The 25,509-nt window shown below is 42.1% G+C and overlaps 1 protein-coding gene and 1 non-coding gene across 11 annotated transcripts in view; both read right to left on the bottom strand.

Annotated features, from left to right (window-relative positions):
- DPF3 (double PHD fingers 3) overlaps positions 1-25,509 on the bottom strand; it is a 256,139-nt gene that overhangs the window by 124,075 nt on the left and 106,555 nt on the right. For all 10 annotated transcript variants that reach the window (XM_036267829.1, XM_036267819.1, XM_036267810.1 and 7 more), the window contains one exon: positions 20,498-20,658. In XM_036267829.1, coding sequence (XP_036123722.1) covers positions 20,498-20,658 — 161 coding nt within the window. The remainder of the gene's footprint in view (positions 1-20,497; positions 20,659-25,509) is intronic.
- LOC118621097 lies at positions 16,426-16,532 on the bottom strand. Its single transcript, XR_004957621.1, has one exon. It is a non-coding gene; the product is annotated as a U6 spliceosomal RNA (small nuclear RNA).

A 25,509-nucleotide genomic window follows, 5' to 3' on the forward strand; every position in this document is an offset into this window, starting at 1 on the left:
ACATCTGCTGAATGAATTAATGAATGAGTGTGTCCCAGCGTTATTTTTTTTTTTTTTAATTTTATTTTTCTTTATTGATTTTAGAGTGAGGGGAAGAGAGAGGGAGAGGGAGACAGAAACATTGACGAGAAAGAACATCAACTGGTCACCTCCTGCATGCCCCCCACTGGGGATCGGGCCCACAACTTGGGCATGTGCTCTGACCAGGAATGGAAACAGCGACCTCTTGGTGCAGGGGTCGACACTCAACCACTGAGCCACACCGGCCGGGCTATCCCAGCTTTACTTTACGTGGGGCCACAATTCAGTCTTCTGTGGATAAATATGTCACGTGACAACTGTTAGATGCAGGTAACTTCACATGAGGGTCACTTCCTAAACCTAGAACCATGGGGTTTCTGAAAACATCAGGACTATATTCCCATGTGTCTTCCATTTGGGGGCCTTTAAAAGTTAAAGACACTGGTTTCATTTTTTGCCTTTTCCCGAAAAAAAAAAAAAAGAAAAAGAAAACGATCAGCAGAAATTTCATTGCTATATACCCATATATTCACTTTTCATTTTTACTAGTCATAGCTACCCATTTATTGGTTTGGGCCCAAATCAGAGGTAACTATTCCAGCACTAAAAGCAACAAAATTTGCAAATGATCTTTATGAGGTAAGTTTTATTTTTATTCACAAAACTGCTCCCACTGATTGCAAGGCTGTGAACAAATTGAAGGTCCCTTTCCCTTTTGATTCTTAGAAACCATTAAGGGTGATGGAACCTGGCATTATGAGCTAACAGCTTGTCATGTCCATCCAGTGTGGCTCAGTTGATTCAGCACTGTCCCATGGACTGAGAGGGACCTGTTCGATTCCTGGTCAGGGCACACACCCAGGTTGTGGGCTCTATCCCCAGTAGGGGGCGTGCAGGAGGCAGCCGATGGATATTTCTCTCCATCATCCATGTTTCTCTCTCTTCCTCTCTCTAAAAAAAAAAATCAATAAAAATATTTTTTTTTAAAAAAGAGTCAACCTAATACCTGCTTTTGTTGATAACTTCATGGGCTTCTGCACAGCGGTAGGATGCTGAAGTTCTGAGCTCCCTGAGCTGTGGGAATCAGACTTGTGCTGATGTACGGAAGCCCAAATTAATCAAAAGTAAGATTGCTCTCCCTCCCGTGGAGGTCCAGAGGTCCAGGTTTTGCCTCTCTTTGAGGGAAGGTGTCACTGGAGAATAGTTCTATATTTCTGGTGTGGTTCAGTCCAGGACCACATCATCTCTGACACTGTAATTTCTGAATGGGCACAGCTCGGGCTGGTGTATCACAGCGAAAGCCAAGTACACAGGCTGACCTGCTACTCCATGTCCCAGAACAAGTGCCACCAATCCCCATTATACCCTGGGTCAGAGCTTCTCACCAGGCTAAAACCAAAAATCATCTGAAGAACTTCTTAGTAACACCAACAGCCAAAATTCAGGGCAGACCTACCCAATCCAAATGTATGTAGGTGGAGAAATTGGGCAATTTACTTTTTAAAGAACATTATAGATCATTGCGATGTGTGAACGAGAACCTCTGGATGTCTAAGTATCATCTAGTTACTGCCTAGACGTTCTCTGTGATGTACCAAGACTGGATAATGGCCTTCCCTGTAAGATCCAAAGCTTCCCTGTGTTTTCCCCAAGGTGTTGTCATTAATTGCCTACTTACTAGACTGTCTCCCCTACTGGTTTTATAAGATCTAGGATGGCAGGAACTATGTCCATTTTAAGTATCCCCAATGCTTTGCACAATGCCTGGCAGGTATTTCAACAAGTACTTATCAAATAAATTCAACCAGAAATGAACCTGACTCAGAAATGCAGGAAGTGAATGACCATTGTCCCTGCTGTTCCAGGAGACTCACCTACCCACATCCGAACCATCCCCAGAAGGTAGGCTCAGAATTGAGCCCAGACCCACAGTGGCATGAGAGTCTCTGTACCTTAGGCTCCTTCCTGCCCCAGGGGCTGCTTCATGGCATTTCCAACATGACAGAGCAAGGGACGAGAAGGAACTGGTCCACACCAGTCCTCTCAAAAGATCTAAGTGACAAGAGGTCAAAATTGTCAACATTTTCCCAGGTCCTATGCCCTCCTTGAGAATGTGGTCACTGCACTTTCTGGTCAGCAGCACCAAGGCAGCCCTGGGCCACTCAACCTGTAGCTGCAGGCCTGTTCTCCTGGGAGAGTCCATTTTAGCAAGTAGTTTGAATGTCCAGAAGAAGGGAGAGTTTTTACTGCATTCTTTCATTGTCCCTGATGGATCAGAGAAGCTCCAAGGTGCAGAGGAAGAACACATGAGTCCTCACACCACAGCTCCCTGTCACCTTGAGAAATATCACACTTTTCTGAGACTGTCTCCTCACCTGTCAAATAAGGGTGTTAATAACACCTACCTTATAAGGACTGTCGTGGGGATTAGCTTATATTCAAGAAGCTCTTTATACTCATGAAGGCTTGTTCAAATGTCAGTAATTATTATGAGTTAGCTAACTTGGACGAGTCTGGACTCCATGTCCACGTGACATGACAAGCCTCCCACTGCAGGTTCATGCTGCTCTTTGCTTCTTTAGCCACAGAATGGGAACAGGCCTCCTTTTGAGGTCTCCTTTGACTATACCTCACCTCAACAAGCAAATGGCCCCTCAAACACTCGGGGGGCTCCTGCCCCCTCTTCCTAGGCTGACAGGCACCAGGGTGACTGTATAGGGCCAACACCTTCAACCCTGGAGTTCCACTTATAAAGGGATGAACAGAGCCCCGTGAGAGTTATGTTGTTTATCTCATTAGAACAGGAGGCACATAACTCAAAGCCCTTGTGTGTGGTAAATGGAGAAGGGAGGCGGGTGGAGGCACAGCTGCAGCCTGGGAAATTAAGCTTAAGGAGCGAGCCTGAGGCTGGGAGGCTATGGAGGAGGGGAAAGGGAGGAAGGAGACTGGAGGGTAGATCAGTCTTCCCTGGGAACCAAGGCCACAGCTATGCCTCCATTCACATACCCCATTAAGCAAGCTGCTTCGCTTTGCTTTTTAATATGTTTTTATTGATATTTTAGGGAGAGAGAGATAGAAACAAACATGTGAAAGAGAAACATGGATGGGCTGCCTCCTTCATGCCCCCCATTGGGGACTGAGTCTGCAACCAGGGCATGTGCCCTGACCGGGAATCGAACCGGGAATTGAACGGGGACAACGCTCAGTCCACTGAGCCACACTGGCCAGGCACAAACTGCTTTTCCATTACTTCGAGGTTCAACTCCAGTTACAATACACACTTGTGTGCAAGCATCTCACACACACACACACACACACACACGAACTCACACACTGGCAAGGGATGTGGGACAGGACTGGTCCCGTAGAAAAATCCAACATGATCAACTTGAGGGCTGTGGGATCAGCAGACTGCAGACAAATTGCTCGCTACCAACACTGCCCAAGTTAAGCAGGTGGATACCTAGTGTCATGTCCATCTTTGAAAGACATAGCATGAGCTATCAAGAATTCAGAAGATGAAATGGGATAGAAAAAGGAAAGATGATATGGGATCAGAGCAGAATTTGAAAAGATGAACTGTCATAACTTCCTTTTCCCCCAAACAGAGCTGAGCATTGGCAGTTCAGGCCCACCCAGGGCAAGGCTCTCCTGCAGCACCTCTGAGAGGTGAGCCCTCGGCTGCCACTGAACCCTCCTAGTAATGGAAAACTCCTGACTTCACAGGACAGACTTATCGCTGTTGGCCGATTCTTATGACAGAGAGCTTTGCCCTACCCTTCTTTTGAAGCAAAATCTACCTTCCTGTAACTTATCCCAATCTGTTCACCTTCTGATTTGTTCACCTTCTATCCCAACCATCCAACCCATCGACCCACTTAGGTATGAAGGAGAGCCAACCGAGAGGACAAGGAACTACAGAGAAACGGGAGCTGGAGGGAAGAGTCAGTGACTGCACCTGCTCATGAGCCCGGAGTTCTTCACCAAGACTGGGCGTCAGAACCAGTAGTCACTGAAAAGGGCAGATGCCTGGGCCCTAGCCCAATCCCACTGAACCACAGTATCAGAGATTCTCCGGTTGTAGTTTGAAAAACTCCCACCTGAGGAACTTTGCACTAGATCAACTCTTACTCATATTTATATCCCGGGGCCCAGTACATAAAGGGTGCTCCATTAATGTGTGTGGTTGAAAATGTCAACTTGGACCCACTCAACGGAGCTGGGGGGATGAGTAACAAGCCCGAAGGTGGGGCTTGCGGGGTGGGAAAGCTGCGTTTCACAAGCTCTGATTCTCGTGTCATTTCCTGGCGCTCTGCCCTCTTCTCTTCTCTCGGCTTACTGAAGACCTGCCCTGACTTCATGGACCACCTCAAGCCGATGGTGCCTCTTCGTCTCCCTGAGAGTCTAGGGTCCTGGGCACTTGGCACCACAGCCCAGCACTCAGCATGGCTATCTATCTGACTCACCAACATCCCCCTTCCTGCCTCCTCTCCCACACTTCTCCATGACTCCTCTCTCTCTAAGACTCAATTCCAGTACCCTATGTGCAAAGCTGCCCTGGCGCGGCAGAGCCCACATCCAAAATGCCACCTTCTGCTGGCCCAGGGGTTACCACGCCCCTCACTGGTCCCTCCACACTCAAATGCTGACACAGTGACAACAGCTAACAATTACTGAGCTCTTCCTCGGTCATAGGCGAGCACCCCGCACTCACCACTACCTCATCGTGACAACTCTACGAGACATTCAGAGTGAGGACAGTAAGGCTGACCGTGATTAAATCACTGGCTCAGGGTCACACAGCTCATGAAGGTAGTCTGGTCCACAGCCCACACTCAAAACCTCTCCACTATCTTATCGAACCCCCACGGAGCCACCCCATCGCTGGTTCCCACGCAGCAGGCTTGAAGCCCAGATCCTGCCCCACCACAAGCAGCTCCCCACATCAGTTATCAGGAAAAGAACACCCAGCCTACCCGCCCATCAAACCACTTCTTGTAGAATTTATTCTTCTTTCCTACCACATCATCAACAAAAACTGCTCAGGAAGAAATGCATCCTGGTGACGTAAAAGCACTGTAGTAAGACATATAAAAGGCATAGAGAATCAAACCACGAGGGCACACTTTTTAAATACACAGGGAGAATTTTTTTAAGAATAATAGGATTATAATGTGAGGAAGGAGCTTAGAAGTACTGGGGCTGACTCTTCCATGATACAAAAATTGCCTCTCCAATATCCCAGACAAGAGCCTCCACCCCAGCTTCTATCTCAAAAATTTGAGTTTTCACCCTTCCATGAAGCCTTCTGCTGTCCTTTTAAAATATTCTTCTGTTAGAAATATGCCTACCAATCTAATCCACCACTGGTAAGAATGCAAAATGGCACCAATCCTATTAAGGGAAATTTGGTATATCTAGCAAACCTATATATGCATTTGCCCTTTGACCAAGCAGTTCCATTTCTAAGAATCTATATCACAGATTCACATGCAAAAATACAAAAATGGCCTGGCCAGTATGGCTCAGTGGATCGGACGTCGTCCCACGGACTGAGAGGTCCTGGTTCGATTCCTGGTCAGGGCACATGCCTTGGTTGTAGGCTTGATCCCCAGTAGGGGGTGTGCAGAAGGCAGCCAATCGATGTTTCTCTCTAACATCAATGTTTCTATTTCACATCAATGTTTCTCTCTCTCTCTCTCCCTTCCTCTCTCTCTGAAAAAAAAAAAATCAAGCCCTGGCGGGTTTTGCTCAGCGGTTAGAGCGTCGGCCCACGAACCAGAGTGTCCCGGGTTCGGTTTCCACTGAGGGCACGAACCTCGGTTGCAGTTTGTCCCTGGCCCTGGTTGGGGTCATGTGGGTGGCAACCACTTGATGTGTCTCTCTCATATTAATGTTTCTCTCTCTCTCTCTTCCTCCCTCTCTCCCTCAAGATAAATGCAAAAAATGTCCTCGGGTAAATATTAAAAAAAAAATAAAAATCAATATAAACATATAGAAAAAAATACAAAAGCTGTGTGTTCACTGTAATATTTTCAGTACTAGAAAAAGACTGGAAACAATCCATCTATAGTGACCTGGTTGAATAAACAATAGTATATCCTCACAATGGACTATTATAAAGCTGTTGAGAAACAGAAAAAAGAGAGTGAGGGGGAGGAGAAGGAAAGTATACACTACCATGGAATATACTGTTAAGTGAACACAGCAAGATGGAAAATGATGTACATAATATACTATCATTTATCTAACAAGTGATACACACATATACATACATAAATGTTGTATGTTTACATAGATTTTTAATGTAAAGATAAACCCCAAACTCAAAAAAAAGTTACATATAAAGTAAGCACAACAAAATAATAGTGACAAGGAAAAGAAGAGAACATTGCCTATAGAAAGAAACAGGATAAAAGAACAGCAACTCAGTGGTTCAGCTTGGACTCATGCATGTGCCGAGAGGCCTCTGGTCCTGCTCCAGCCAGGGCACATGCCTGGGTTGTGGGTTCGATTTCCAGTAGGGGGTGTGCAGGGGGCAGGCCATCTATCTCTCCCTCTTCCTTCCTCTCTCTCTAAAAATTCTTTTTTAAAAAGAATACAGATAGACTTTCTGAGTATACTGTGTTTTGTAAATCTGATTTATAACCATGTAAATATGTTGTATAATTATAAAGTAAATTTATACTAAAATAAAAAAGGAAACATCTGCTGCTGGCTAGGATGGAGTATCAAGGACTACTCCCACCTAAAACCATAAGAGAAGAAAAACAATGAAACAAAAGTTTTCAAGACACTAGACATTAATCAGTGAAGGACAGTGATCCCCAAGACACTGGAAACAAACAAGATGGACCCTATGACCGCCCAGCTCACTGCCTTGAGAGTTTCCAGACTGTAACACAAGGAGGAGAACACAGGTGGAGCCCAGCAGCTGCACTGAGAAAGAGCTGTTGAGATCCACAGAGTCTCCTTTGTGTATTCAGCTCAGTACTGATCAGTGCATGCTTGTGAGGAAACTCCTCAGTTCTGAGGAAAGAACCTCCTGGTAAGAATAGAAGTAATAGTGCCTGGTGTGCACAGGAGCAGGAAATAGTCTGTTCCCACCAGCAAGTTGCAAAAACCTCATGATTCACAGATTACTGGGTAGAGAACAGAGAAGGGCCCTGACTCACTAATGGAGTAGAATTCACCCTAAACTAAGCACTACTCCAGTTCCACCTAAGAAATCTTAAAAGCAAGACCAAAAAAAGTATCAAACACTTTCCAAGTAGCCTGAGTATTCCAAAAGCTCCAGAACATTTATAAGAATAAAAAATATAGCCTGGCTGGTGTGGCTCAATTGACTGAGCATCGACCCATGCACCAAGAGGTCGCCAGTTTGATTCCTGGTCAGGACATACGCCGAGGTTGTGGGCCCAGTCCCCAGTGGGGGGCATGCAGGAGGCGGCCAATCAATGTTCTCTCTCATCAATGTTTCTATCTCTCTCTCCCACTCTCTTCCTCTCTAAAAATCAATAGAGGGAAAAAAAATTTTTTTTGAGATAAAAAAATATATACACCCAGCAATGAAAAAATTTACAATGTCTGGCATCCAATCCAAAATTACAAGGCATGTAAAGGTGAAAAATATGATCTATAATGAGGACAAAATTAATCAATTTAATCCAACCCAGAACTCACAATGATATTAGAATTAGCATCAATAATTTTAAAACTAGAGAAAAGATTAGTACACTTGAAAACACAGCAATAAAAACTATCCCAAATAAAACCCATGGGAAAAGAGAATATTTTTAAAAGAATGGCATAGTGAGCTGTGGGACAACTTAAAACAGTCTAATATATGTGTGATTCAAGTCTCCAAGGGGTGTGGGGGGGGTAAAAATATGTGTAGAAAGCCTCTGGGCAGCATGGCTCAGTGGTTAGAGCACTGACCCATGGACCGAAGAATCACAGGTTTCTCGGTCAAGGGCATGTACCTAGGTTGCAAGTTCAATCCCAGGCCCTGGTAGGAGGCAACTAATCTATGTGCGTCTCATCTCTCTCTCTCTCTCTCAAACTCAATAAAAATATTTTAAAAAAATTTTTTATTTTTTTTTTTTTTATTTTTTTTTTTATTTTTTTTTATCCTCATTCGAGGACATTTTTCCATTTTTTGTACAGACAGAGTGGGAGGGAGAGAGAGGAAGAGAGAGAGAGGGAAACATCGATGTGAAAGGGACACATCGAGTGGCTGCCACCCGCACGACCAACCAGGGCCGGGGACAAACTGCAACCGAGGTACATGCCCTTAGCGGGAACCGAACCCGGGTCTCTCCGGACCGCAGGCGGACACTCTAACCACTGAGCCAAACCAGCCAGGGCTAAAAAAAATTTTTTAAAGCTAGTATGGCTATATTCATATCAGAGACAGTAGATTTCAGAATAAAGAATATTATTAGAAACAAAGGTCATTAAATAACAATAAAAGGATCAATTTAGCAAGAGTATGTAACAATCCTAAATATTTATGCGCCTACACAGTACAATCATAAATATTTATGCACCTACACAGAGGTTCAAAATATATGAAGCAAAACTAATAGAATTGTAAGAAGAAATACACAAACTCACAGTGATGGTCAAAAATTTCAATACTCTTGCCTTGGCCGGTTTGGCTCAGTGGTTAAGAGCGTTGGCCTGCCATCCAGAGAGACCCGGGTTTGGTTCCTGCTAAGGGCCTGTACCTCAGCTGCACATTTTCCCCGGTCCTGGTTGGTAGTGCGGGAGGCAGCCACCAGATGTGTCCCTTTCACGTCGATGTTTCTCTCTCTCTCTTCCTCTCTCTCCCTCCCACTCTACCTTAACAACAACAACAACAACAAAAAATATGGAAAAATGTCCTCGGATGAGGATAAAAAAAAAAATTTCAATACTCTTGATAATTCTAGTAAAAATGTAGAAGACTTAAGCAACACTATCAACCAACTTGATTTAATTGACATTTAGAGAAAATCCCAATAATAGGAAAATTCATTCCTTTCCGGACCAAAGAGAATATTTATCCAAGACAGACCATATTATGGAACACAAAACAAGTCTCAGTATATTCCAAAGAACTCAAGTCATACAAAGTATACTCTGGCCATATGCACTAAAATTAGAATAAATAACAGGTACATCTTTGAAAATCTCCCAGATGTTTGGAAACTAAATACTTATGAATAACCCATGCATAAAAGAAGAAATAAAAAAAGAAATTAGAAAATGTATGAATTGAATTAAAATTAAAGCATAATATCATATTTTATGAAATAAGGCTAACGTAGTATTTATATTTATGTTTTTAAATGCTTCTAGTAGAAATAAGATTTTAAGCAATGACCTCAGTTTCTACCTTAAGAAATAAGAAATAGAGTAAATTAAATCCAAGTAAATAGAAAAATGGGAAAAATAACTATCAGAAGAAACTATAAAATAGTAAGAAATTTTTTTAATTTTTTTTCTTTACTGATTTTAGAGAGAGAGGAAAGGAGAGGGAAAGAAAGCGAGAAACATCAATGAGAGAGAACATCAACTAGCAGCCTCCTGCATGCCCCCCACTGGGGATCAGGCCCACAACCTGAGCATGTGCCATGACCGGGAATCAAACCAACAACCTCTTGATGCATGGGTTGATGCTGAACCACTCAGCCACAGCGGCCAGACAAAAAATAGTAAGAAAATTTTGGAAAAAAATCTACTATACCAAAAAATTATTTCTTTGAAAAGATCAATAAAATTGGTAAACTTCCTGTCAGACTGACCAGATAAAAAATTTCAAATTACCAATATAAGAAATAAAAGATTTGCCACCACAGATTCTACAGATATTAAAAAGATAATAATAGTATGAACAACTTTCTGCAACTAATTTTAACAACTTAGATAAAATGGAAAAATTCCTTGTCAGTCACAAACTACCAAGGTTCACTCAAGATGAAATAGATAACCTAAGTAGACCTATATCAATTAAACATATTAAATTTGTAGTTAAAATATTCCCAGAAAGAAACTGCCAGGTCCAAATGGACTCACTTGTAAATGCTCAAAACATTTAAGAAAGAAATACCAATTACGCATAAATTCTTCCAGAAAACTGAAAAGGAGGAAATACTTCCCAACTCCTTACATGAGGCCAACATCACCCTGAAATCCAAACTATACATATAGACACAAGAAAACTTATACATCAATATTTCTCATAAAATATAAGAAACTTGCCCTGGCTGGTTTGGCTCAGAGATTAGAGTGACGGCCCGTGGACCAGAGACCCGGGTTCGGTTTCCGCTAAGGGCATGTACCTTGGTTGCAGTTTGTCCCCGGCCTCAGTTGGGGTTGTGTGGGTGGCAGCCACTCGATGCGTCTCTCTGACATCAATGTTTCTCTCTCTTTTCCTCCCTCTCTCCCTCCTGTTCTATCTGAAGATAAATTTAAAAAAAAAAAAAGTACTCGGGTGAGAATAAAAAAATATATATAAGAAACTCTAATAAAACTTTAGCAGAGGAATCCAATGATATATTTTTTAAAAAGGATAATACATCATGACAAAGTAGGATTTATGCTAGGAATGCAATGTCAGTTTAACATTCAAAAGTCAATGTAACATCTTATTAACAAACTACCTAAGATTACATCACATAATCATCTCAATAGACAGAAAAATCAGTTGACAAAATTCAACATCAATTCCTGATTTAAAATGCTCAAACTAGAAACAGGAGCACCCTCAATCTCATGAAGAGCAACTACAAAAAAACCTACAGCTAACATCATGCTCAATGATGAACCAATGAATTCTTTCACCTTAAGATCAGGAACAACAGTCTGGCCAGTGTGGCTCAATGGTTGAGCGTCGACCCATGCACCGAGAGGTCGTTGGTTTGATTCCCGGTCAGGATACATGCCCAGGTTGTGGGCCCAATCCCCAGTGGGGGCATGCAGGAGGCGGCCAATCAATGTTCTCTCTCATTAATGTTTCTATTTCTTTCTCCCTCTCTAAAATCAATAAAGGAAAAAAATTTTTTTTTTTAAATAAGGAGCCCAGCCAGTGTGGCTTAGTGGTTGAGTGTCAACCATGCACCAAGAGGTCGCCGGTTTGATTCCTCATCAGGGCACATGCCCAGATTGTGGACCAAATCCCCAATAGGGGATGTGCAGGAGGCAGCCAATCGATGTTCTCTCTCATGAATGTTTCTCTCTCTCTCCCTCTCGCTTCTCTCTTTAACAATCAATGAAGAAAAATAATTTTAAAAAAAAATCAGGAATAACATAAAGATACCACCACACTCATCACTATTAATTAAGATTGTACTGGATATTCTACTAGCCAGTGCAATATACAAGTAAAGTAAAACTCATCTATATTGAAAAGTATTCTTAATTCACTAAAAATATAACAATGTGGAAAATGCTGTGGAATCTATAGAAAGCTACTAGAACTGAATAGGAGTTTAGCAAGGTTGCAGCATATATGATTAATATACAAAATTAATTGTACTCTATACTAGCAAAGAAAAATCAGAAATTTAAATTTTTAAAAACCCATTTACAGTACTATCAAAAATATTTTAAGTACTTAGAGAAATCTGACAAAAACGTGAAAGACCTGAACACTGAAAAATTAAAATTATTGATGGAAACAATTAAGAGACATTACATAATGAGGATATGTTATACTAGTGTGTTAGAAAACTCAATATTAAGAACTGTCAATTTTGCACAAATTGATCTATAGACTCCACCCAATCCCAGATATTGTTCTAGAAATTGACAAGCTGATTATAAATTCATGTGGAAGGCTGAGTGGATTGAGAGGTGGAGTTCTGGGTTCAATTCCCAGTCAGGGCACATGCCCAGGTTAAAGGCTTGATCCCCGGGTGGGGGGGCATGCAGGAAGCAGCCAATCAATGTGTCCTTTTCACATTGGTGTTTCTATCTTTCTTTCCCTTTCTCTCTCTCTCTAAAAAAAAAAAAAAAAAAAAAAATCAATAAAGTTATTTGAAATAAATTCATGTGGAAGTGCAAAGGACTCAAGTAGTCAAAATATCCTGGAAAAGGGCAAATTCAGAAGGCTAACACTACCTGATTTCAAGATGTACTGTAAACTAAAATAATCAAGACAGGGCGATATTAGTATATAGACAAATTAGTGAAACAGAATTGAGAGTCCAGAAATAGATTCACATACATGTGGACATCTAATTCTTAACAGAAGTACAATGGCAATTCGAAATTCAACAAACTGCCCAGGCCAGTGAGGCCTGGTTGAGAGTCATCCCTTGCACCAAAAGATTGCAGGTTTGATTCCCCTTCAGGGAATATAAAGGGTTGCAGGCTAAATCCCCAGTTGGGGGTCAGCAAGAGGCAGCCAATTGATGTTGCTCTTTCACATCAATGTTTCTCTCTCCCTCCCTTCCACTCTCTAAAATTCATTTAAAAAATTAATTTTAAACAAATTATGGAACAATTGGATATATATTTGCCAAAAATAACACAAATACTTTCACCCATACCTTGCACCGTATTAAAAAATTTATTCAAAATGGATCATAGACCGAAATAAAAAAATTCAATGATAAAACTTCTAAAACAGACTGACAAACCTCAGAAAGAAGGGATTTGAGGGCAGAGGAAGGGGGATAGAGATAAACCAAAAAATGTATATGCATATATGCATAACGACAGACACAGACAGCAGTGAGGTGAAGGGGCAAAGGAGGGGGGAGGCTGTCAATGTGGGAGGGGAGGGACACCTGTTATACTTTCAACAATAAAGATAAATTAAAAATAGTAATAAAAAAACAAATGATCATCTCTTTGAAAGATACTGTTAAGATCATGAAAATATAAACCACAAACTGAGAAAATATTTCAAAGCATATATCAAATAAAGGTCTTGTTATCTAGAATATATAAAGAATAAAAATTTAATAATAGAAAAACAAGTTATCTAATTTTAAAATGAGCAAAAGGTTAACACTTTACTAAAGAACATATATGAATGGTAAGAGTGCATGAAAGATGCTCAACATCACTAATTAGGGAATTCAAAGAAAAACCACATTTAGAGGCAACTATATAACTGTTAGAATGGTTAAAACTTTAAAAATCTAACCATACCATGTGCTGGTGAGAATATGGAGGAACTGGAACTCAAGTATATTGCTGATGTGAATGTAAAATGATACAACCACTTTAAAAAACAGCTTAGAAGTTTCTTAAACTGTTAAACATACACCTTCTTTATGATCTAACCATTACACTCCTAGGTACTCCAGGAAAAATAAAAGTATATGTCCATGCAAAGACGTATACAAATGCTCATAGCAGCTTTATTTATAAAATCCAAATGTCCATCAACAGGTGAAAAAAATGTTTTATAGCCATACAATGGAATACTACTCAACATAAAAAAGGAATAAATTGATACGTGCAAGAACATGGGTGATCTCACTAATTATGCTGAAAGAAATCAGACCCTCATTCCTATCACACAGACACACAAAACAAGAAGTACATATTGTATGAGTCCAGTATAAAAAGAAAATCCCTGGCTGCCTTATGGAAGGGACTGATGAAAGGTGGAGGCAGGGAGAAGAGCAGAAGGGACAGATTACAAGAGACACTTTTCAGCACCATGGGTATATTTCTTTTGATCATGGTAATGGTTTCATATGTATAAATGTCAAAATTTATCAAATTGCACATGCTAAATGTGTACAGCTTATTGTATGTCAATTATAGTTCAATAAAGCTAAACAAAAAATTTTAATGGAAAAGAAACCCAGGTACTTTTGCTTCTCTGGAATGATGGAGTAGATATACTCTTCCATATTCCTGCCACTGAGTACAATTAAAAGTCCTGGGCATTGTTTATACAACAAAATATAATACTGACAGGTAAAGAAAACAAAGCAGACCAAGTAGAAACATTTGGATCCAAGGAACAATAGGGTAGTGAGGTCCCTGGGTGTTCTTTTTGCCATATATCCATATATATACACATATGATTCTCTCTCTAGAGAGAGAGAGATTAGGTTCTGGAAAAGCTGAAATCTCAGAAACACCAACAAATGTGGGCTTTTTTTGAAAGCCCCAATAAAATCCTGTTGTCTCTAGTCAAAGGACCAAGAAAGGGACAGTCGAGCACGGCATCCTAATTCCCTTGCTGGACTGGTGTCAGAGAAGACTAAGTGAAGAACTAACACCCCATGGTGTCGAGGGAAGCACACAGCATAATAATGAGGCACCCTTCCTCCTCCCAGCTAGGGTGGTACTGGTGTAGGCCTGGTGGGGAGACTGATTTCCCAGCAGTACCCAGCAATAAAGGTATTCCTCCCTCATCAGAGTGTCAGACACCGAGTGGACTTTCACAATCATATTCAAGCAATGAAGGGCACCCCCTTCCCTTTACCATAAGGTGTCAGAGGATATCTATGAAAACAAAGATTTAAAGAAAATCCACAGTTGCATAACATTATGGTTAAAATGTCCAGGATTCAATCAAAATTACTCATACAAAGAACCAGGAAAATCTCAGCTTGAAAGAGAAAAGACAATGACACAAATGTTATAATCATCTGACAAGGATTTTAAAGTAGCCATCATGAAAATGTTTCACCAAACAATTATCAATGCTCGAAACAAAAGAAAAAATATGAAGGCTCAGCAAAGAAACAGATGATCAAGAAACGCATGGAAATTTTAAACCCGGAAAGCATGTATGCACGCACACACTCAATGGAAGGGCCCCACGGCAGAATGCAGAGGATAGGAGTGAACCTGAAGGGAGCATACTAGAAATATCCAATTCTGAACAGAGAGAAAATAGAAGGGAAAAAAATGAAGAGCCTGGGGGACAATTGAGACTAGAACAAAAGATCTAACATGTAGGTTAGTGGGGTCCCAGAAGGAAGGGGGGAAGACAGCAGGGCTAAAGAAGTATTCTAAGAAATAATGGCTAAAATTTTCTCAAATTTGGCAAAAGTCGTAAGCCTACAGGTTCAAGAAGGTGAATGAGCCCTGGCCGTTTTGGCTCGGCGGTTAGAGCGTCGGCCTGTGGTCCAGAGAGACCCGGGTTCGGTTCCCGCTGGGGGCACGTGCCTCGGTTGCAGTTTGTCCCCAGCCCTGGTTGGGTCATGCAAGTAGCAACCACTTGATGTGTCCCTTTCACATCTATGGTCCTCTCTCTCTCTCCTTCCCACTCTATCTGAACAAAAGATAGAAAAATATCCTCGGGTGAGGATTTAAAAAAAAAAAAAAGGTGAATGAATTCCAAAAGGGATAAACCCAAAGAAATTCACACCAAGACACATCAAAATCCAATTTTTGGAAACTAAAGACAAAGAAAAAAATATCGAAAGTAACAAGAGAAAAATACCTCACTTATAAGGGGAAACCATTTGAATGACAGCAGATTTCTCATTACAAACCACAGTGGCATCAAGGATATGCCAGAACATTTTTTTTTTCAAGTGCTAAAATAAAAGGATTGTCAACCCAGGATTTTATAACCAGTAAAAATATCCTTCAGGAATAAAGAAGAAAAAAAATTCTCGCCTGGCCAGTGTGGTTCAGCGGATTGAGCATCCATCGTCCCATGGACTGAGAGGTCCCAGTTCAATTCCCGGTCAGGGCACATGCCCAGGTTGCAGGCTGGATCCCCAGCAGGGGGCGTGCAGGAGGCAGTCAATAGATGTTTCTCTGACACATTGATGTTTCTCTCTCTGTCCCTTCCTCTCTCTCAAAAAAAAAAAAAAAATCATCCTGGCTGGTTTGGCTCAGTGGTAGAGCATCAGCCTGCGGACCAAAGTGTTGCGGGTTCAATTCCAGCCAAGGGCACAGACCCTAATTGCGGTTTCTCCCTGGCCCTAGTTGAGGTCCTGCGGGAGGCAACCACTCGATGTGTCCCTTTCACATCGATGTTTCTCTTTCTCTCTCTCTCCCCCCCACTCCCACTCTATCTTAAGATATTTGAGAAAATATCCTCAGGTGAGAATTAAAATGAATGAATGAATGAATGAATAAAGAAAGAAAAAAAAGAACATTTTTTTTTAAATCAAGACATTCTCAGATGAAGGGAAACTAAGAGAAGGTGTACTTTATTTTTATTTTTTTTATCCTCACCCAAGGACACTTTTCCATTTTTTGTTCAGATAGAATGGGAGAGAGAGAGCGAAAGAGAGAGAAACATAGATGTGAAAGGGACACATCGAGTGGTTGCCACCCGCACGACCCAACCATGGAGGGAACAAACTGCAACCAAGGTACGGGCCCCCAGCGGGAACCGAACCCAGGTCTCTCTGGACTGCAGGCCGATGCTTTAACCACTGAGCCAAACCAGCCAGGGCTAGCAGGCCTACTTTATTTATTTATTTTTTTTAAAATATGGAACGCTTCACGAATTTGCGTGTCATCCTTGCGCAGGGGCCATGCTAATCTTCTCTGTATCGTTCCAATTTTAGTATATGTGCTGCCGAAGCGAGCACTAGCAGGCCTACTTTAAAAGAATGGGTAAACAAAGCACTTAATCAAAAGAAATTATAATAAAAAAGGAACCTTGGAATATCAGGGAGGAAGAAGGAAAGTAAAAATAGGAGTAAATGCATCTGGCCGATGTGGCTCGGTGGATTGAGCATCGTCCCGTGGACTGAGAGTTCCTGGTTCAATTCTGGGTCAGAGCACATGCCCAGGTTGCAGGCTGGATCCCCAGCAGGGGGCGTGCAGGAGGCAACCAATTGATGATTCTCTCACACATCAATGTTTGTCTCTCTCTATTCCTCTCTCCCTAAAAAAAATCAATAAAAACATATATTTTTTAATTTAATTTCTTTTTATCCTCACCTGAGGACATTTTTCCATTTTTTGTTCAGATAGAGTGGGAGGGAGAGAGAGAGAGAGAGAGAAACATTGACGTGAAAGGAACACATCGAGTGGCTGCCTCCCCTACGACCCAACCAGGGCCCAACCAGGGCCCAACCAGGGCCCAGGACAAACTGCAACCCAGGTACGTGCCCTTAGCGGGAACCAAACCTGGGTCTCTCTGGACCGCAGGCCAACGCTCTAACCACTGAGCCAAACCGGCCAGGGCTAAAACATTTATTTTTTTAAACAAAGAGTAGTCCGGCTGGTATGGCTCAGTGGTTGAGCATCAACCCATGCACCAATAGGTTGCTAGATCAATTCCCAGTCAGGGCACATGCCCAGGTTGTAGGCTGGATCCCCAGGGGGGGGGCATGCAGGAGGAGGCCAATTGATGTTCTCTCTCATCAATGTCTCTCTCCCTCTCCGTTCCTCTCTCTCTAAAATCAATAAAGAAAAAATTATTTTTTAAAAGAAAAGAGTAAATACAAGACACTCCTCAAGTTTTTAAATTATTTGATAGTTGAAGCAAAAATTTTAATGCTGTCTCATGTGGTTTCAATGTACGTAGAGAAAATGTTTAAGACACTATATTATAAATGGGGAGGGCAAAGATATTTAAATAATGAGAGGGAGAGAAAGGTGTGATTATAAAGGGGTAGTATGAGAGAGATCTTTTGCCGATGGAACAGTTTTGTATCTTGATTGTGGTACTGGTTTCACAAATCTATACATGTGATAGAACTATGCACACACTTTTACCAATGTCAAGTTTCTGGTTTTGATATTGTACTATAGTTACATACAATGTACCCATAGGGTATAGTGGCTCTACTGTGTTCACAACTTCTTTTGTATCTATATAATTATTTCAAAATAAAAGTTAATGAAAAATACAAAGAAATTATGTAAAAATCACCCAAAAAAGCAATAAATAAGTGAAAGCAAAATGGAACAAAACCAGGTGTGTCAACTAAGTTTGTAGCACAACCACACAGAGGAACTATTTCAAGTAACTTTAAAACACAGAAACAGTAATTTGACTCTACATTTTTTCTTGTTTTTTCTTTTAGAGATAGAAAGATCAATTTGTTGTTGCACTTATTTATGCATTCCTTGGTTGATTCTTTTATGTGCGCTGACTGGGGATCAAACCCACAATACTTTGGTGTACTGGGACCACACTCTAGCCCAGTGGTTCTCAACCTTCCTAATGCCACGACCTTTTAATTCAGTTCCTCATGTTGTGGTGACCCCCCAACCATAAAATTATTTTCATTGCTACTTCATAACTGTAATTTTCCTACTGTTATGTCTTAGGCGACCCCTGTGAAAGGGTCGTTCGACCCCCAAAGGGGTCGTGACCCACAGGTTGAGAACTGCTGCCTAACCAAATGAGCTACGTGGCCAGGTCCTGATTCTACATTCTTAATAGGAAATACCCTAAGGATAAAAAAAAAAAAATCTTAAAACATTTTCAGTAATCTTATTGTTGGTAGTCCCATTTATTCTGATACTGTTGTGTGTATATTATGGGATAAAACAAGTAATTATGTTGGCACCATTAAGAGCCAGATATTTTTAGTGTGGGAGAAAGGAGATACAGAATTAAGATAGTTAGGAAAAACTGTGTTAAATTGAATTAAATGAGAACTATCAGTATCATTTCATACTGTCTTTTCTCTTTAAGAAATGAAATAAATTATATTTCTTAGTTCTGCTCACTGAGAAAAGTCCCAGAAGCAATGATCAACCAAGGACCAATGAGTACCACCAGCTTGTTATCTCTAAATAATAATTCCTACAAAAACGAAACAGGGTTTCTTAGAGAAATTGCTGATTACAGGTCTGGGGCAGTAAGTGGGCCTAAGGATGGGCTTAAAACATTTCTTAGGATAGCAAGGAAGCTATCAGAAATTAATGGAGTTGTTTCAAAATATCAGCACTGGCCAAAAGCCCTCCTTCTGACCAAAGATGGAACAATTTAAGCATCAATCAGAATAATAGCTGCAATGGATTAAAAAAGCATCCAATATGTTCAAACCTGTAAATTCACGATGGTACTCAAAAAAAAACAAAATAGCCTTATTGATCACCTTGGGAGAATACTAGGGAGCAAACTCATTATTTTGAAAACTGGTAAATAATGGGGGGAAATTATTTATCCTGCCTTTCATATGTGAACTGTATCGCACAATAACCAAAATTTTAATGGGATGTTTCTCGTTATAGAAGTTGTAGAGCTAATAAATGAAGAAATAATGAGAGCCTCAAATCAAATGTCACCTTTTTGTGACCTGTAATGGAATAAAGGATGTAGGCAATTGTCAAGGGCTGCTAACATCAGAAAGAGAGAGTTAACTAGGCTGCACAAGCCTTCTGATGAAAATACACACCACCGTTTAAGAACTGTTCTTGCCCAAATACCAAACCTAAATCTGAGTAAGTCTCTACCACCAATTCACAGGACTAACACCATGGAGGTGCAATCAGAAAATCCAGAAAATAAATGTTGGCCAGCCTGGTCCGTGTGGCTCAGTGGTTGAGCATAGACCCATACAGCAAGAAGTCGCTAGTTAGACTCCCTATCAGGGCACATACCTAGTTGTGGGCCCAATCCCCAGTAGGGGGCATGCAGGAGGTGGCCAATCGATGTTCTCTCTCATCAATGTTTCTATCTCTCCCTCTCCCTTCCTCTCTAAAATCAATAAAAAATAAATATAAAAAAAATAAAAATAATAAATGTTGACCAAATATTTGATGGTATTAAAGTCTTACTGTTAACTCTGAGCTTTGATACCTATTGTAGGGGTGTCCATTTAAGTCCTTACCATTTAGAGATACATACTGGAACATTTACAGACCAAAAAAATAAATAAAAATGCAAATTCGATTTGCTTCAGAATAACCTGAGGTCAAGGAGGGAAGAGTAAGATGAGTGTAAATGAAACAAGATCGGCCATATGTTGGTTATTGTTGACTGTGGGTGCTAAATACATGAAGATTCATTTGATGATTCTCTCCACTTTTGCATGGGTTTGAAATTGATCCTAATAGAAAGTTCTCGTTGTCTCCCTAATCTCCACCCATTGGCTTTTTTCTCTTCTCTGGAACCTAGGCTAGTGTCATTATAACCAGTGTCATAATAGCCGGCATTTTTGGAACACAGCCTTACTATATGCTAAACTCATGTTACGAGCTTTTTTAATGAAACTCTGCATTTGATCCTGACAAAATCCTGAAGTAGATACTATCATTATCCCCATTTCATAGATGAGGAACCTGAGGGAACGAGGTTTGATGACAAAGCTAAGCCTCACTAACACACAAGAGTAAAAGATTAAGATCACTGTCTTCCGTCTTCCTTTTTTGGGTCTAAACACCCTCTCGCCCCGCCCCGGTCACTGTGGCCTCCATGTCCCGCGCCAGCCAAGAGCTATTCAAGTGGCCGAGTTTCTCGGAAAATCCCTGCCCACTGTACAGCTTGCCCCACCCCCACCTGGGGTGCGGCTACTTCCAGACAAGCTCTGGCCCTGGGCGGCCAAGCCAGCCCGAGCATGTGCCTGTCGGGGCGGTGGGGGCGGGGGCTCACCTGGGCCTCGGTGCCTCTTCTCCATCCAGATGTAGCAGTTGTTCTGGGCCACCCCAGTCTGCGAGTCCAGGAAGGGGAGCCGCACACTGCGCTCTGCACATAGCCGCGAGTTGTAACTCCGGCAGTGCTCAATGGCTTCCTTGTAGAACTGGTCGCCGAGCCTGCGAGGAGAGAGCGCCGAGTGAGCCAGAGAAAGCCGAAACACGCCCGGGACGCCGATGCCGCCCACGCGCCGCCCACGCGCCGCCCGGGAGGAGGGCGGAGGAGTATCCAGGGCCTGGCCGACCCACAGGACCCGGCTCGGGCTCCGGGCTCCACCAGGTTCGCTCCTGTACCAAACCCAGCAGAACACGAACAAACCTCCTTAACAAAGAACCTAGGGCCCCGAGAATAAACGGCGAAAATTAATCAGCACAGACCTCATCTCGAATGGAGTCTGGAGACTGGAAGAGAGCACGTGCACGCCAAGTCGCGCGGTCGCCAGCCCGCCAGGCCGCCCGAGCCCTCCGCGTCTGGACTGCGCAGGAAGTGGCAGCGCTTTAGTACCTGGCGGGAGAAGGCTCCTCCTGGCGCGCCGGCCAATGGGAGACTGCCACAGCGCGGGCAATGGAAAGTCACTGTGCTCCCACCTGCGCCAATGGGCTCTTCCTTTACAACAGCCTACAGCAGCCCCTCCCGAGTCCATGAATAGTTCCTCTCCTTCGTGTCTCTGGACTTGGACGTGATTCACCATTAGACAGCTTGGCCAGGATTGCCCGTTCTTTTGTTTACGAATGAACCTACTTTGCTGGAGAAATACCTGGCTATTTGTTTAAGGTCAACAAAATTACCAGTAAAAGTGACAAGTTCCTGTCCTAGGAAGCATGGGATTCCACTTTAAAATTGAGGTATCTCTGAAACAACTTTCTTCATGGGATCTACTGCGACATCAGACTTCTAGAGTGCCCTCATTAACATCCTCCATTAGACACATTTTGTTCTCAGCAATTGCCAGCAAAGACAGTCTAGAATGAACCCAAACCACCAGCATAGATGCACAGATTTCCATTACAATTGAAGAGAAACTCTCCAAATAAAAGATCAGAAGGACAGAGGAGACATTCCATAAAAGGAGAGCTATGATGGGGGAAGGGGGTGAAGAGGATCATGTACCAGTCTTTTGAAACCACACACTTAAAGAAAAAGAACTTTCTGATGAAAAATAAAAGTGTTTAAAATAATAATAGTTTAATTTTGAACTCAAAATAATTGAATTCAAAACCTAGAAAGACCTTTCTACTTTTCTGGAGCAGTGATCTGATTAAACACAGTAAATGTAGATTCCTGTATCTTCGGTATCCTTGGACATGTGGTGATGCTAGTAATTTTAAGACTCTTTTCAAAGACCAAAAATATAACATTGATGAAAACTGATCAAACGTAAAGCACACACCTAAAACTAATATGAAATAATATTGAATGTCAACTGTAATTGAAAATTTTTCAATTAAATTTTTAAGTTATAGCAATAATATGCATTTCACCTACAAGAGTAAAAATGTTGAAATGTCAAACACAAAAATAATCAATGAGATCAAATATCTAACAAATGAAAGCTAGGTACATGTTGGAGGTTAATAAATGGCTCAAGAAATACAAATGTAATAACATAACCATTGCCAGGTAAACTTGAGCCTCTTGGAGCAGAGGAGAAACAGACAGGAAGAGGAGAGCCCCGGGATTGCAAGGCCAAAGGGAGAATCAAGTAGCTCATTTTGAAGCGACATTATGAATGTCCCTTTGTTTTGGTTCTATGTAGATATGAAAAGTCAATATCAGGCAAAGTCACTAAGTTAAAAATAATGTATTTCTTAACCAAAATATTTAGAGGAATAAAGAAAACAAATTTTAGCCCTGGTCGGTTTGGCTCAGCGGTTGGAGCGTCAGCCTGCGGTACAGAGAGATCCGGGTTCGGTTCCCGCTAAAGGCACATACCTCGGTTGCAGTTTGTCCCCGGCCCTGGTTGGTCGTGCGGGTGGCAGCCACTCAATGTGTCCCTTCACATCAATGTTTCTCTCTCTCTCTCTTCCTTTCTCTCCCTCCCGCTCTATCTGAACAAAAAAATGGAAAAATGTCCTCGGGTGAGGATAAAAAAAAGAAAACAAATTTTAAACAAAATTTTCTATACTTTTTTTTTTTTTAAGTCAATGGATCAGTCTACCAGAGTTTAAAGCAAATTTCTCATTCTGGGAGTATACAATCATTGTAGCCATGAGGCATCTTTTGGAAATTACTTATTGGCATGCCCCCTTTAAAAACAAAATCCCCCTTGCTCCTTTTTCACCTCTGAATATCTTCACTCTCACAAGGAGGGCAAAACGTGCTCAGAAAGTGTCCTAGCAGCTGAAAACCAAACTGTAGTAGTCACACAGCTGGAACTGAATTGGGGAGGGGGATAAAAGCCCATTAAAATGCTATAAAGTGGAACAGCACATATGCTGATGTAATCAAGGTCAGTAACAAGGATTATGAGATTGATCAAAAATAAAGAACCATTTCCTACAAAGTATTTGCATCTGCGTTCCACCGGTCTCAGCAACAGCATGGCTTTAGCAGAAGGAGACCAGTGTAACAGGACTTTCACAGGCAGCTCAGCCCAGGCAAGATGACACAGCCCAACTAGGGTGCCCTGGATGCTCCAGCTCCCCTCGAACGAAACAACGACCAGCCACGCCACACTGGTGGGAAATGACAGAGAGGTGTCCGATGTGAGAAACAGTTATCTGTTTTCCCACGATCTTTGGACAGCCTGCCAAAAATGATGTTAACTATTCCAACTCCAGAAATTCAGCTAAAAGAGAACCCACTAAAACAAGAAAAGAAAATTATACACTAAAACTGAACAACTGAAGAGAAGAGGGTTTCCATTTTCAAAACAAACTCTGGAAGCCAATACATTAGAAATCTATAGTAGGCTCTCAAATTAGACTTTCCCTGATATGCTCGTAACTTACTCGCAAAAGCGTCATTCCTAAAGAGTAAGAAAGTGAGCTTGCTGAAAATGAAAAGTGAGGTTGGCCAAGTCCGGGCCCCATGCGGAATGGAACAAGAAAGTCAAACAAAGTGGTACACTGAGCAAAAATTAATTTCATCTTAAATACTTTCCACTTTCATAACATGCAATGTTATTAGTAACAGGTATGCTGGGGGTATATTTTTAAATGTAATCTTTGTGTGAATGATACCTCCCTTATGTAAACAGAAAAAACTTTCTGGGGTCTGGAACAACCGTATTAAAGATTGAAGCTGCAAAAAATGTGACATCAAACACCCTCTCTGCCATCGTCTCCAGGGAAGTCACTTTTAAACAGACCAGGCGTTGGCAGAGATTTGGAAACAAAATGTAAAGCCTTTTTCAAGATAATGGGAGGAGAAAAGAGGCTTGAACCTCCTTGATGAATTCAAGCAGCTCTTCTCCAAAAGTTAATTAGCCAAAATGTTCACAAGGCTTGCTCTGCTGTCCGGAAGAAAATAATGGCCAGGTCTCCCTATAACCTGTGGGAAGCAATTTAAACAGGAGAGAGGACAAATGTCCTTTTCAATATGGTATTTCTTAAAAAAATATCCCACAGTGATAGGATCCCAGGGGTGACATTTGCATTTAAGTTGCAAGGGGCAGAGGGAGCAAGGAAAGACTGGCAGCGGACCACTCCTTTGTGGAGTGGTGACCAGTGTGCCCCAGGCTGGGTCAGGCACAGCCAAGCCCCAGCAGTCACCTGTCTGCACCAAACCAAGAGGGCTGGCTTTTCCACGGGATGATAGATGTCTTGGGCTGGCACAGGCTGAGTAGAATGATGTTCTCATCAGCAACTGACTTCAGGCTACTCAAGACTGCAATCAGAAGTGGGAAAGGCGGGGGAACAAATTGCTGGGCTCTCTGCCTGGAGTATGCTGGCTGCCTGGTTCTGGGCTTTGTGAGCGGTGAGGTCCCTTAGGAATCCCATCTGGAATGAAAGTAGCCATCCCAGCTCTGAGAGTGCTCCAGTGACCCCCCTTGAGCAGATCTGTGGAGAAATGGATTCCAGGGACCAAAGAGGAGTCACAGAGGACAAACAATGAGATTTCTCCAAACTGAATGCCAACGAGGCTCTAACAGTGCTTCTCAGAGCACATAACACACACACCCTTCTTCGAGACTCTCTCCTCTCCTTCCTCACACTTCCACCTCCCTCTCTTTTAAGACCTGATCTGTTTGCTGTTCTCCTAGATTCCATTCCTGACCTGACTCCCAGACCCAGCCCTCCAACCCACACACCTGGGGCCCCTGGCTCTTCACTGTCCCTCTGGTCCTGACCCAGGGACAGGTGTCCCGCCTCACCTCACACACCTGTCGAAAAGCAAATTCCTCATCTCTTGCACAGCCTGCTCCCTTCCCCTGGACTCCATTCTTCTAGGTTGGGGTGGGAGACCTAGGAACCCTGTTCTCCTAGCTCCCCAGCAAGTTGTCCTTGGTCCTTCCCTGCCCTTCATCCCATGTGGCACTGAATTCTTTCCTTTCTTAGGGAGTTGTCCCTTTTTCTCCATTCCCACTGCATGGCCTTTTTTGACTGATAAAAAAGGACCTTGGCCCATCACAGCAATTTGTGCATAAAAACAAAGATAAGAAGGAATGAACAGAAGGCCTGGCCTGCAGCAGAATTTCTGTCTTCTCCTGCCCGCAGTGCCCCCGCCCTTTTGTCTGTGAGCACCTGGATTTCCCTGCTGTCTCGCTCAGCTACCCATATTCCTACAATTGCCCACAAACACATTCAGACTCGTCTGCACCACACCAATAGGCTAACTTCCTTCTGTTTGCATTTAAACATGTTTAACTCTGTGGCATGGAAAGTCATCTCCCATTTATGTGGTGTTTTACAACTAGCAAGAGGGGGGCAATATTGGGTAAGGTGGGGGAACTTTTTGTTTTCCTTATAGTTATACTGTTCCTACAGCTGCCCTGGAAACAAAGCCAAGTTTAGTGTTTGCTATGGACT

The sequence above is a fragment of the Molossus molossus genome, unplaced genomic scaffold (assembly GCF_014108415.1).
Source record: "Molossus molossus isolate mMolMol1 unplaced genomic scaffold, mMolMol1.p scaffold_m16_p_1, whole genome shotgun sequence".
Lineage (NCBI taxonomy): Eukaryota > Metazoa > Chordata > Mammalia > Chiroptera > Molossidae > Molossus > Molossus molossus.